This window comes from Culex quinquefasciatus, chromosome 1, assembly GCF_015732765.1.
Source record: "Culex quinquefasciatus strain JHB chromosome 1, VPISU_Cqui_1.0_pri_paternal, whole genome shotgun sequence".
NCBI classification, from domain to species: Eukaryota; Metazoa; Arthropoda; class Insecta; order Diptera; family Culicidae; genus Culex; species Culex quinquefasciatus.
In genome coordinates, this window is record NC_051861.1 from 113,719,715 (window position 1) to 113,732,571 (window position 12,857).

The window sequence follows — 12,857 nt, forward strand, 5'->3', positions numbered from 1 at the left end:
TTGATTTTTGTTGCAAGTTTTGTAAATTTTGTAAATATGATTAATTAGAATATTTGAAATGGTTGATTTTTTTTATTCATGTTGTTTAGTATTGATTTGGACATTTTTTTATATTATCCTATTTTCCGTTCTTTTTTCAGCAATTTCTGTTTGTTTACATAAAAAAACACTTTGTTTAACATAAAATTCAAACATGAGAGAACAAATGAAGTTAATTTTCTGTATTTTAAACATTTGAAAAAAATATCCTATAGATAAGATATCCTATAATAATGAGAAAATTATACAAAAAGAATATTTTTAACAGATCATAAATCGAAAATCTAACAGTTTAAATGAAAAATAACAATGAAAAATTCGAAACCTAATATTTTCATCACAAATAAATCCTATGTTCATAGGACCTTTTGAAAAAGTTAGCGAGAACTTACTTATTACTAAACTGGAATGCCATAACTAAGGGTTTTTTTATTATCAATTTTAAACAAGGGAAAAAACAGGGTTAAAAAAACCATAAAAATGGAAATAAAAAGTGAAACAAATAAAAAAACTTATTTTTGATTGTTACAACAATTCGAACGCTCTCGCAAAAAAAAAATGAGAAAATGATAATTATGTTGTTCCAACCTTAAAGCTAATAGTAAGGTTAGTTGTAATTTGGAGATTAATTGCATCTGATTTTTTATTTTTTTGCAAATAAAGTAGTTTTTAATAATTTAACTATTTTTATATTAATTTTTGCTTATTCTAAAAACACCAACATCACCCTCTCCTTCACAAAAATCCATCGTCACTCGGTGGCGCTGATTGCGAAAGGAACCACAATTCGGTTCCTGAGGTTTTTTCGTAGCCGAAAACCTCCCCCATCTGCAACCAAAACCTAACCTCACCGTCCACCCAAATCTAGTTGTCATCCCTTTGCCGGTGCGCGCAATTTGTGACCACGTGGGCGCACCAAACTATTCCTCCGGCCGTTCAAAAACTGCAAAGCGTGTTTCGCACGTTAGAGGACCGAAAGTAATATTTGATGGTGTCATCATTTTGAGTCGCGCGCGTCAATTATCGCCCGGTGTGGTGTCCGCTGTGGACCGTGGCCGGCGCCAAACCGACCACGCGAAATGTTCCGCGATTTTGATGATGAATGCGCTGCTGCAGGGTTCTGCCGAAATTTCTGCGAGGAATTTAGGACCAAAGTTAGGTTAGGGAGGGGCGCGCAGTGGCTCGTTGCGACCCGGAATTTAAGGGTTAGAGCTTGATTTTGGGTAACTACGCTCAAGCGTGTAGATTTGACAGCTGCTAGGACTACTAAATTTTGGGTAACTTTGTTTTAGGCATATTTTGACAGCTGGACCGCAAAGAGTTCGCGGATTGAGTCCGTCTAATCCGTCCCCGGTTCTAATGTCCTGGCAAAGCAATTAATCATAAATGACACTATTCGCCATAGACTCTGCGACGATTCCGGGGGGCCGTCCGAACGAGGGCTCCAGTTTTAATGTTACATTGTCCGTTTGCCTGGGACGCTTTTAGGGAAAATTGTTTCACGGTCCGGATTTTTTCCCCGGTAAAAATTTCCGCACGGACATGCTCGTTTGACAGCTGCTGGGCCAGATGTTGCACGGCGGACTAATTATGCATGATCCGGTCCATCCGCGAAAGGGCTTTCGCGGATCCCGACGATGTCGCGGATAATTGTGTGATGACACTGGCAAAAACCAACCAGTGACCGTCCACGCAGGATTCCGTTCCGAGTGCATCATCGTCGTTGCACCGCGAAATTTGTAGCTCCACCAGCTGCAGGTTGTAAACTAGCCTGATTAATAGTGGCAATCCGCACATGACGATTTCACGCCACGGTCCGGATATTTCACGGCCCGTTAACTCTTCGGCCCGATGACGCTTGAAAGTGAGAGAACCGTCCTTCTCCTGCGCCTCCTCCTCCACCTTGAATCTACGGAACTGTGTCATTAAATAACACTCGGTGCACGGGTCAGCAGTCTCAAGACATGTCGCGATGCCCTCCCCATCAACGGGCCCATTATTCATGGCCCATTTGGCCAGCGCACGGCGCTAATTGATGTCCTTGGCCACGGGCCGTGACCGCTGGTTTCTTTTTAAGTTTCGGTTCTATTATTGTTTTGGAGATTCCAGATTCGGCAAACTACTAGGTGATTCAAGGGAGATGTCGTCAAACAGAAAAACACTGCACTTTTCGCCTTCAAATTTAACGATCAAAACATAAACAAACTCTCCACGTTTCCCAAACTATCAAACCACCCGCTTTGCACGCTGAACCGAACATCAAAACATTGCGCTAAAGTTTAAACTGTCACTCTCCCCGCGCAGATGGCCGACTACTTTGACGAGCTGGGCTGCGAACCGATCGCGCCGGAACAGGCCCAGAACCACCAGCTGCTGCTGATGGTGCGCTTCCTGCAGCAGAACGGCTTCTTCGCCGACGACCTCAACACGGACCAACTGCCGCCGCCGGCCTCGAAGGCGCTGGTGGCGGCGCTGCCGGAGCGGCAGGTGGCGGCCGACGACGAGCGGTGCGCCATCTGCATCAAGCCGAACGACCCGGACGGCGACAATGAGGCGTTCCTGGTGCTGCCGTGCGGGCATGATTTCCACAAGAGTTGCATTGTGCCGTGGCTGGAGAAGGTGAGCTTTGACAGCTGTCAAAGTTTGGTTACTTTTGAATCAAATTTGACAAATCTTTCATTTCATGACAGACCAACAGCTGTCCGCTGTGCCGGCACGAGATGAAGACGGACGACGAGGGCTACGAGGAGCAGAAGAAGTTCCGGGAGAGGGCGGCACGGCGCGAGCAGGAGCTGGAGGAGCTGCACAACTCGATGTATGGTTGAGAGGGAAATTTGAGGGGGGAAACTGCATTGATTTCCGAAATAAATGGTGGTGGAAGTTTTGATCTGAGTAGTGAAGGGAAAGGGAAATAAATCACATGGAAATAAAGGGAACTCTCGAAAAAAGTAGTTTTTTTCTATTCCGAAATGTCTATTGCAGGGATATTTTAAACCAATGGTGAAAAATAGTGAAAAATATTTTTTTGCAATTCCGTCGTGAAACTACTTGCTTTTCCTGTCATTCTTGAACGACGAAATAGCCTACTTTTCTGTATCAAAAATAACAGAATCGAATAGCAAAACTTTTCAAAATAAATACTGAAAAGTTCTACTTTTCAGCACTGAAATGGGTGCTGAAAAGTTGAACTTTTCAGCACTTGTTTCGAAAAGTAACACTTTTCAACATTTATTTGATTTAATCGATTTATTGACAAAATACATGAAAATTTGACCTCAAATTTCTCTCAACGGTTTTTTTTCGGAATTGCAAAAAATGTTGTATGGAACTCGTTGCAAAACTTGACTTTTGCAGCACTCTTCGTATTTATCCAACGAGGTTCACCGACTCGTGCTGAAAAAATCCTCTTTTTGCAACTTGTTGCATAAACTACTATTTTTAAATCAAATTCACAACCCATATCTTCTAAAAAGATACACTCAAACCCCGATGGTTTGACACCAACTGTTGTCAAACGAACGGGGTCTCGTTTTAGTTTGACACCCCTTTTACACGGAGTTCACACACACTACCAAACGTTTGTTTTGATAGTGTGCGTGAGTGCCATATAAAAAGTGACAGTTCGTCACTTTTTAGTTTGACTTTGACCAACCAACGGGGTACAAACTAAAAAAGTGTCAAACGAAAAAGTGACCAACCACCGGGGGTTGAGTGTAGTTCGATTTTCAATTTTAAAAACGAAACTGTTATTTTTGAAATATTTCCTATGATTTGATTTTGATGTAATTGGTATGAAACTTTGTCCAATGTCCATGCATTCTTTATGTCAAAAGAAGCCATCTTGCATCTTTAGTTTTTCTACACAAGTCTGCATACAATTTGACATTGTAGGTATGTAAATAAATATATGTACACTCAACCCCCGGTGGTTGGTGACGTTTGCGGAGGATACCAATAAAAGGTGAACAAATCATTTCGTGCATCAGCCAATATATCTAGAAAACGGGATTTTCTGATCGATTTGGTGTTTAGATAATAATAAGGACTTTTTTCAATAATTTTTCGTGAAATTTTATGTCCTTTTTGGCCATGCCTGAGGTCCAAAAAGACTTATTTATTCAAAACAGACTTAATGATAAGTTGAAAAACTCGGCCTAAAACATTTTTTTTGGGATGCTTTGTTATTTTTTGAATGCTTATGATTCAACTTTATTTGAAAAATAGATTTAAAAAAAGTAGCAACAACTTGACAAAAATTGACCAGAATTGAAATGTTGTCTTGCTCCTTTTTTTTCTTTTTTTAGATCAAAATATATTTTCAGCATAGCTTTTTTTATTTTCAGAAAATCATTGCTAAATATATACCTATAAAAAAATTAACCATAAAACTTATTTTTATCAGTGGCAACGATGTTTTCATACCACAAATATTGAATATAACAACTCATTTGAAAAATCATGTATTATTTATTTGTTAATCCTACCAATCGATTTTGAGTTGTCAGGTTTTCAACATGCTGGTGGTTTGGAGGCACTTAGGAAATATAAACATCATAATGAAGACTGCATAAAAGTTTGCAGCAAATTTTTCGAGATTTTTTTATTTTGTATTTTTTTTATTTGGAAGAAAGTTTGTCCATGCATTCCTTATGCCTTCTTAAATAAAAAAAATTCAAAATGATAAAATAAGGCCCAGCATTTTCAAATGACTATAATAAGTGTTTTCAATATTCAAAAATAATTCTGAAATTTTAAATTCTCCATTTTAAATCACACTGAGAAAATCTAATCTTAATAAAATTTAAAATTTAAAAGACAACAGAGCCCAAAAATGAAACAAAAATTCAGCCATAAATAACAGTTCGAGGGGTGCTATTTTTTATGAAGTTTGATAAATGCATCAACTTTATTTAAAAAAATGCTTGAATTCTTGAAGGCTTTTGATTTTTTTTTTTATTATTTAACTAGATTTTGGAACATTTCTCTGGCGCAAAAGATGCATTTTTAAGACTCCGAAATTATTTAAAAAAAATTTTTTTTTTAATCGAAAATTTTAAAACATTATTTTGAGATTTTCAGTCCAACCCTAGGCCTTGGCGAAATTTCACTTCGGATAGTCAAAAATTCGGATAATCGAACCACGAAAAAACATTTTTTTTTTCGTTTTCTTATTTTTAATTATTGAGCTTAATATGATTCTTGAACTAGAATTTTAAAATCCAAAATGGCGGCCAAAATGGCGATGATGAAATATTGAAAAAAATACATTTTTTTAATTTTACATGCAATCAACCATTCAAATTTGACTAAAATTGGGTCGTAGAACTCGAATTTGATGATTAAAGTAAGAAAATAAAAAAAATGCGAAAGCTAATTTTTTATTCGTAATTCGATTATCCGAAGTCCTATAAAAACCTTCGGATAATCGAAATTCGGATAATCGAAACTTCGGATAATCGAGTCTGGACTGTACTTGATAAATAGTCAAGAGAAAAAAATCGGGAATTTATTTTCCGTGAACCAATTTTTTGTGAAGAGTCATGAGAGCAATTCTCTACGCAATTCCGATTCCGCGCTTTTTTTTGTAGGAATTTTCTGATCGGTTTTGGTGTTTGGTTTGGTGTCTTCGCAAAGTTGTAGGATAAAAAATTGACATTATGAAATGTTGATTTTGGGAAATTGATTTTTTTGTGAGAAAAAGTTAATTAAAAGCTTGGCATTTTTTTCGTGTACTATTTTTTTAATAGTTCTCGTACGTATTGAGGAGTTAGCTGAAAGCTGGATTTTCTAGCCCCTTCTCACGGTCGTTGGAAACGGTCGTGGATAAATTTGGAGTAACAAAATTATATCCAAAGAAAAAAAATGGCTGACAATTTTTATCTTCAATGAGCAATTGGGTCCTAAAATGAAGCTTAGATTGCTGATATTATTGTTTACAGCGATAAAGTTTATTTTTCTGAGTACAATGGCACTTTGTACGACCACAAAGAGTTTAAATTGGATTTTTAAATCAATTTTGAAAAATTAACCTCGCGGTCCTTCTTGACAGAAAAGGTCCTACTTGACAGCTCGTTCCAAGGGGACCATCGAAAAAATGTTGTCTTGAGAAAAAAAAATTGCATTAAAATGAAAAAAAGTGATCCGAAATGGTTTTTAATCGCGTTTTTTACCGTTGTACATAAAAATTGACACAGGGCTTTTGTACCCAATTCTCTACGAAATCGATCTTTTTTTTAATTTAAATTTTTGTATTTTTTAATCCGACTGAAACTTTTTTGGTGCCTTCGGTATGCCCAAAGAAGCCATTTTGCATCATTAGTTTGTCCATATAATTTTCCATACAAATTTGGCAGCTGTCCATACAAAAATGATGTATGAAAATTCAAAAATCTGTATCTTTTGAAGGAATTTTTTGATCGATTTGGTGTCTTGGGCAAAGTTATAGGTATGGATACGGACTACACTGGAAAAAAATAATACACGGTAAAAAAAAATTGGTGATTTTTTTATTTAACTTTTTATCACTAAAACTTGATTTACAAAAAAACACTATTTTTAATTTTTTTTATTTTTTGATATGTTTTAGAGGACATAAAATGCCAACTTTTCAGAAATTTCCAGGTTGTGCAAAAAATCATTGACCGAGTTATGAATTTTTTAATCAATACTGATTTTTTCAAAAAATCGAAATTTTGGTCGTAAAAATTTTTCAACTTCATTTTTCGATGTAAAATCAAATTTGCAATAAAAAGTACTTTAGTGAATTTTTGATAAAGTGTACCGTTTTCAAGTTATAACCATTTTTAGGTAACTTTTTTGAAAATAGTCGCAGTTTTTCATTTTTTTTAATTAGTGCACATGTTTGCCAAGTTTTGAAAAAAATATTTTTGAAAAGCTGAGAAAATTCTCTATATTTTGCTTATTCGGACTATGTTGATACGACCTTTAGTTGCTGAGATATTGCAATGCAAAGGTTTAAAAACAGGAAAATTGATGTTTTCTAAGTTTCACCCAAACAACCCACCATTTTTTATCGTCAATATCTCAGCAATTAATGGTCCGATTTTCAATGTTAATATATGAAACAATTGTAAAATTTTCCGATCTTTTCGAAAAAAATATTTTCGGAATTTTCAAATCAAGACTAACATTTTAAAAGGGCGTAATATTGAATGTTTGGCCTTTTTGAAATGTTAGTCTTGATTTGAAAATTCTGAAAATATTTTTTTCGAAAAGATCGGAAAATTTCACAAATGTTTCATATATTAACATTGAAAATCGGACCATTAGTTGCTAAGATATTGAAGATAGAAAATGGTGGGTTGTTTGGGTGAAACTTAGAAAACATAAATTTTCCTGTTTTTAAACCTTTGCATTGCAATATCTCAGCAACTAAAGGTCGTATCAACAAAGTCCGAATAAGCAAAATATAGAGAATTTTCTCAGCTTTTCAAAAATATTTTTTTCAAAACTTGGCAAACATGTGCACTAATTAAAAAAAATGAAAAACTGCGACTATTTTCAAAAAAGTTACCTAAAAATGGTTATAACTTGAAAACGGTACACTTTATCAAAATTTCACTAAAGTACTTTTTTATTGCAAATTTGATTTTACATCGAAAAATGAAGTTGAAAAATTTTTACGACCAAAATTTCGATTTTTTGAAAAAATCAGTATTGATTAAAAAATTCATATCTCGGTCAATGATTTTTTGCACAACCTGGAAATTTCTGAAAAGTTGGCATTTTATGTCCTCTAAAACATATCAAAAAATAAAAAAAAATAAAAATAGTGTTTTTTTGTAAATCAAGTTTTAGTGACAAAAAGTTAAATAAAAAAAATCACAAAATTTTTTTTACCGTGTATTATTTTTTTCCAGTGTAGTCCGTATCCATACTTACAACTTTGCCGAAGACACCAAATCGATCAAAAAATTCCTTCAAAAGATACAGATTTTTGAATTTTCATACATCATTTTTGTATGGACAGCTGCCAAATTTGTATGGAAAATTATATGGACAAACTAATGATGCAAAATGGCTTCTTTGGGCATACCGAAGGCACCAAAAAAGTTTCAGTCGGATTAAAAAATACAAAAAAAATTGAATGACCGAAATCCTAGAGAACTGCTCATCTGTCAGTTTCAACAATGCAGCGTAGAAAATGTAATTAATTATGTTTTCAAATTTATAGTAAAACACGTTGATATAGGAGTTTAGTGTCTGTTTATCTCTGGTATGCGATGATGAAAGCTACACGCTCTGCGAAATTACCTCAATTTTGAGGGTAATTTGAATAATATGTTACTGAAAAATGCATTTCATTGTGTTCTGCATTATTTTATAATTCATGTTATGCTGAACTCTGTTTTTTTTTTTTTTCAAAATAAATTCATTGCTCTAATTTTGTATTAAAATTATTTCGCTATTTTTCTGTATTCTGGGTAGTCAAGATCCAAAACTGGTACCATCTTCCACGAGCGTGCACTGTTGTCACTCTTTGTCGATTTTCCTCTCTTCCTCTCGCCACCTTGTCACTCTCTCGTTCAGTTTACCAGCAACCTTCCGCGCAATCAAAACAAAACAACGCGTTCTTCACTCTTCGCGAGTCGAAATTTTCTCCGGTCAAAGTTTTTGGTGATCCGAAAAGTGTTTTCCCTTTCCCTAACCTTGAATTCCGGGACGTTCCGATTAATTGTTGACGCCGGAAGCCGACTTCCGTTAGTGTGTGAGTGTTTTGAAGTTTATAACCGTACTTTCGCTGACAATCGTCGCCGCGCGCGCGCTCCCCAATCCGGAACCGAAAAACGTAAACAAAAACCATCGTCGCGAGCCATGCCGTTCGAAAACGTCGCGAATCTGCTCCGGTCGGACCAGACGTTGACGTGGCGGCCGGCGCCCCGCTGTCCGCGGTGCCACCAGATGTTCTCGTCCGCGTACGTGCCCCGGTCCGGCGTTCCGTCGCGGCGGGCCTTCATCCTGCGGTGCGACCACTTGCTGTGCGAAAAGTGCATCCAGGAGCAGCTGCGGGCGGTCAACGTGGCCAACGCGCCGCCGGGCAACCTCAAGACCACGGGGATTCCGTGCCGGGTGTGCAACATCCGGACGCTGCTGGATCCGGTGCGGCCGGTCCGGGAACAGCTGCAGCAGTCGCTGCACATGATGGGGCTGGTCTACCAGTGGCAGCACGAGCAGTCCCGCATCAAGTCCGGCCCGGGATCCAGCTCGGGCTCCTCCTTCGGTACGGCCCCCGGCGAGGAGCCGCGGCGCCAATCCGCGGCGGTGCTCCCCCTTGACGATCCGGACGAGGACCGCGAGTGCTACGAGTGCAACTCGTCCCGAACGCGCCACTACTGCGAGGGCTGCGACACCCCGCTCTGCCGGGACTGCTTCGAGAAGATCCACCGCGTGGGAAAGGCCCTGGCCCGGCACAAGTTGCGGCCGCTCGCGGCCAAACGGTGGCTCCGCGAGGACGCCAGCGTGTGCGACGAGCACAAGCTCGTGACGGGACTGTTTTGTACGAGCTGCGAGGTGCGCGTTTGCAGCGCCTGCCGGAACGAGAGTCACGCGTTGCACTTTTGTGCCGCGCTGCAGGACATCAACAAGGAGGCGCAACCGCGGCTGGAGAAGATGCTGCAGGATCTGCACAAGGCGGTCGCGATGAACGAGCAGGGACAAAAGGTAGGAACGGATTTTTGCGGGATGATTTTTGGGTGGTTTGTGCTGTGCGATTGTTGCATACCTGTCGGGCGCAAACGGAACGTTGATCGACGAAACAGTCGATGAAGAGGGTGATTAGGTGTCGAGTTGGGTACCCCAAAAAAAGATGGTTGTTGTTTTCAAATAATGAAAATTTTATATTACTTTTCTGTGTTTTTTTTTGTGTCTTTTTGGACTTTTTACTTTTAATTATTTAAAAAAAAAATATCTACGCAAAATTAGTAAATTTCCGTTTATTGATTTTTTTCCTACATGGTTCATTTATTTGAATAAATAACTTCCTAAAATTCTTAAAAAGTTTTAGGAAAAATAAAATCAAGGTCAAATACTGGTCAACCTCAAAATTTTGTCTTACGCTTAACATAAAATTCGATCTCTTTAATTTCATTCTTGTCAAAATTACACAATTTGATGCCTTGTTACAGAACAAAAAGCCTTTTATGAATATTCAGTCCGTACTTTTTGGTCTTCATCTAGGATTAGTTAATTCCGAATCACTTTTTAGCATTTTTTTTCTATCTTTAAACTGCCCATAATTGAAAATTCGGCTATTATGCCAAATCAAGTATTCCGAGAAAAACGCGTTTTAGTGTTTGTCACAAAATCTCCTTCAAGGCAATTTCCCATAAGAGTGGCATATTAGCCGTTTGGTTTTTCGCATCGGCAGCCAAGTCTAAACACTATTTCACTAAAATTCAAGTTCCAGAAGATGCGTTGGAACATCCTCTACCACCTGGTGCTAATATCTCGTTTTTGCCAAAAGTGGATATTAGCCGTTTTTTCAATGGTGGGCAGTAAAGTATACCCTATTAATTTGGAGAAAAACTTGCATTATTGTTGTTGTCGCGATTTTTTTTAATGAAATTAAATAATGAAAGTTTTCACCTGAAAAAAAAATTAATACAAATTTTGAAAGGTCCTATCAACTATTGCAATCTCCAGCAGTAATTTTTAGTAGACTGCATTTGAAAAAATGAGAAGAGGAACAGGAACAACTACGAAAGATTCTCTTGTTAAAAATAAAAATGAGCTATGGCAAGTAAGAGGTAAAAAAAATAATTAAGCTAAGCGATTAATAAGCATTTAATATGTACCTTTTCTTTAAAAAAAATCTCAAAAATCCTTCAATTTTAACATTTTGAAACTGAAAATAATCAATTTGCATTTTTTTTCCATTTGTTGAAGGTTTACCAAAGCTTGTTTGTTCGGAAACAAAATGTTTTTTTTTTCAATATTAATATTACTCTGCTAACTATTTTTATTTTGTAAAACAAATAAATTTTATTGGATGTATTTCATGATAACTTGCTGATCATTTTAACATGAAAATGGTTTTTACTAGGGTTAGTGAATTTTCACGATTTCGTGAAATAAGACCATTTCTTAAACCAATACTGAAAAATAACAAAATTCAGCAAATATTGTACTCAAAAATCATGTTTATGTAAATAATATTAGTTTTCAATTAAAAAGTGTGATCTAAATAGTAGAAAAATTACAGTTATTCTTCTACCAACTAAAATTAAAATTTCTGTGAATTTTGGCATTTTTTGTGAATTTTTCCAAGCAAAACTTTTTTTAAATCGACCTAACAAGTGTATTCAGTATGATTTTAGATATTGCCCAGATTCATTAAAATGAATGAATATTTTTCATAAACAAATATTAGAAAACATTCTAGTAAAAGTAACGTTCATTAAAAACAGCTAACTTTCTATTGAATGCAGGAACCGTGGTTAGAGGCAGCAATAATTGAAGTAAGCTATTAGAAAAAAAAACTGAAAGTTCCATTTGAGACTTTTCATAAAATACCGACATAATTTAATTATATTTGCATTCCCTGCAATAATAATAGGCCTTTGCAGAAAATTTTGGATTTTTCTGAGTTTCGTGTAATTTTCACAATTTGTTTTATTTAATCCCCGTGAATATTGGAAATCTCAAAGATTTTCTTTTTCAATTTTCAAGACTTTGTTTCAGATTATATTTTTGTTATTTATTTTTTTTAATTGCGCTTTTAGAATAAATTATTATTGGGCTTTAAAAATCATTCATGTTGGCTAGACATGACTGTTAAATTATGTTTTTAATTGGAATTCAATGAAATGTAAAATAGATGAATTAGAAACGAATAAGAAAATACTCTTTAGCTTCATAAATCGAATGTGTGGAAAAAATATCATTAAACAAGATCCAGAAAACAAAGAAATTGAGAAAAGATTTTCGTTCAGTGTCACTTAAGGCTCTAGAAGGCATCACTCCAAATCGGCCATTTGGCGGCCATGTTTGTTTTAAAATAAACCTTGCGACTTCTGATAAAAAAAAACTTAGGTTAAAAAAAAACTTCATAAAATCATAAGGAAAAACGGATATTTTTAAGGCAAAATCAGTCTTTCGTTCGTCCCTGCATGTAGTCGATTTGAAATTGCTCTATCTGGCCAAAAACATCAAAAGTAAAAAAAACATCAAAGTAGAATCAAGGGTAGCTCAAGTAAATCGGGAAAAAGTCGGGAATTTTCCAAAATTTACAGCAAAAAAATCGGGACAATGAATGAAATTTGTGATTATTTGTCAAAAAGTCGGGAAAAGTGAGGAATCCCAAGCAAAAATATTTCTAAATCTTGAATAATTTCATGAATACAGGGATAGATCCCCGCTATAAACATCCCTTAAACTAGCGACCCAGTTTTTTAGTGGGTCGGGTTCCAAAATCGACCAGGAGATTTTCCTGCTGGTTCCGGGGAACAATCCGCTGGGAACAAACCTACAACATTAAAAGCAAATTTGATAATAAACAAATATATTTGAATTATCAGAAACATTTTTTCAGTTGAAACTGAGGAACAAAACATTTATGTTTATTTTTAAAATTAACCTTCAAATTTTGTGCACTGCTTTTAACTCTTTTTCAAAGACTGATTCTTTATGTAGTTTCTGTGAATCAAAATTAAGAGTGCTTTGTTTGAAGTATTTTCATTTAATCGTCATTAGTTTCATTTTTTGGTCAATTTATTTTCAAATTTTGACCTGCAGTTATTTTTTTGCTTTTTCACCATTATTTGAGGTTTAGGAAAAGCCCTGATGGAATAAAATCTATT

General features: G+C 36.1%; 2 protein-coding genes across 2 annotated transcripts in view; both read left to right on the forward strand.

Moving 5' to 3' along the window:
* The first annotated feature begins 2,343 nt into the window (after positions 1-2,343).
* On the forward strand, positions 2,344-2,864 carry LOC6048768 (E3 ubiquitin-protein ligase RNF181). The gene is made up of 2 exons (XM_001865610.2): positions 2,344-2,658; positions 2,730-2,864. The coding sequence occupies exons 1-2, from the start codon at positions 2,344-2,346 to the stop codon at positions 2,862-2,864; spliced, it is 450 nt and encodes a 149-aa protein (XP_001865645.1).
* Positions 2,865-8,574: 5,710 nt separating this feature from the next.
* LOC6045627 overlaps positions 8,575-12,857 on the forward strand; it is a 342,844-nt gene continuing 338,561 nt past the window's right edge. The window contains exon 1 of the mRNA XM_038249554.1: positions 8,575-9,720. Coding sequence (XP_038105482.1) covers positions 8,875-9,720 — 846 coding nt within the window. The 5' untranslated portion in view covers positions 8,575-8,874. The remainder of the gene's footprint in view (positions 9,721-12,857) is intronic.

Excerpts from the sequence above, each read along its gene's own strand:
- LOC6048768 (XM_001865610.2), top strand. The coding sequence starts at position 2,344 with ATGGCCGACTACTTTGACGAGCTGGGCTGCGAACCGATCGCGCCGGAA. Across the intron at positions 2,659-2,729 it reads TTGTGCCGTGGCTGGAGAAG|ACCAACAGCTGTCCGCTGTG; the intron begins GTGAGCTTTGAC and ends ATTTCATGACAG.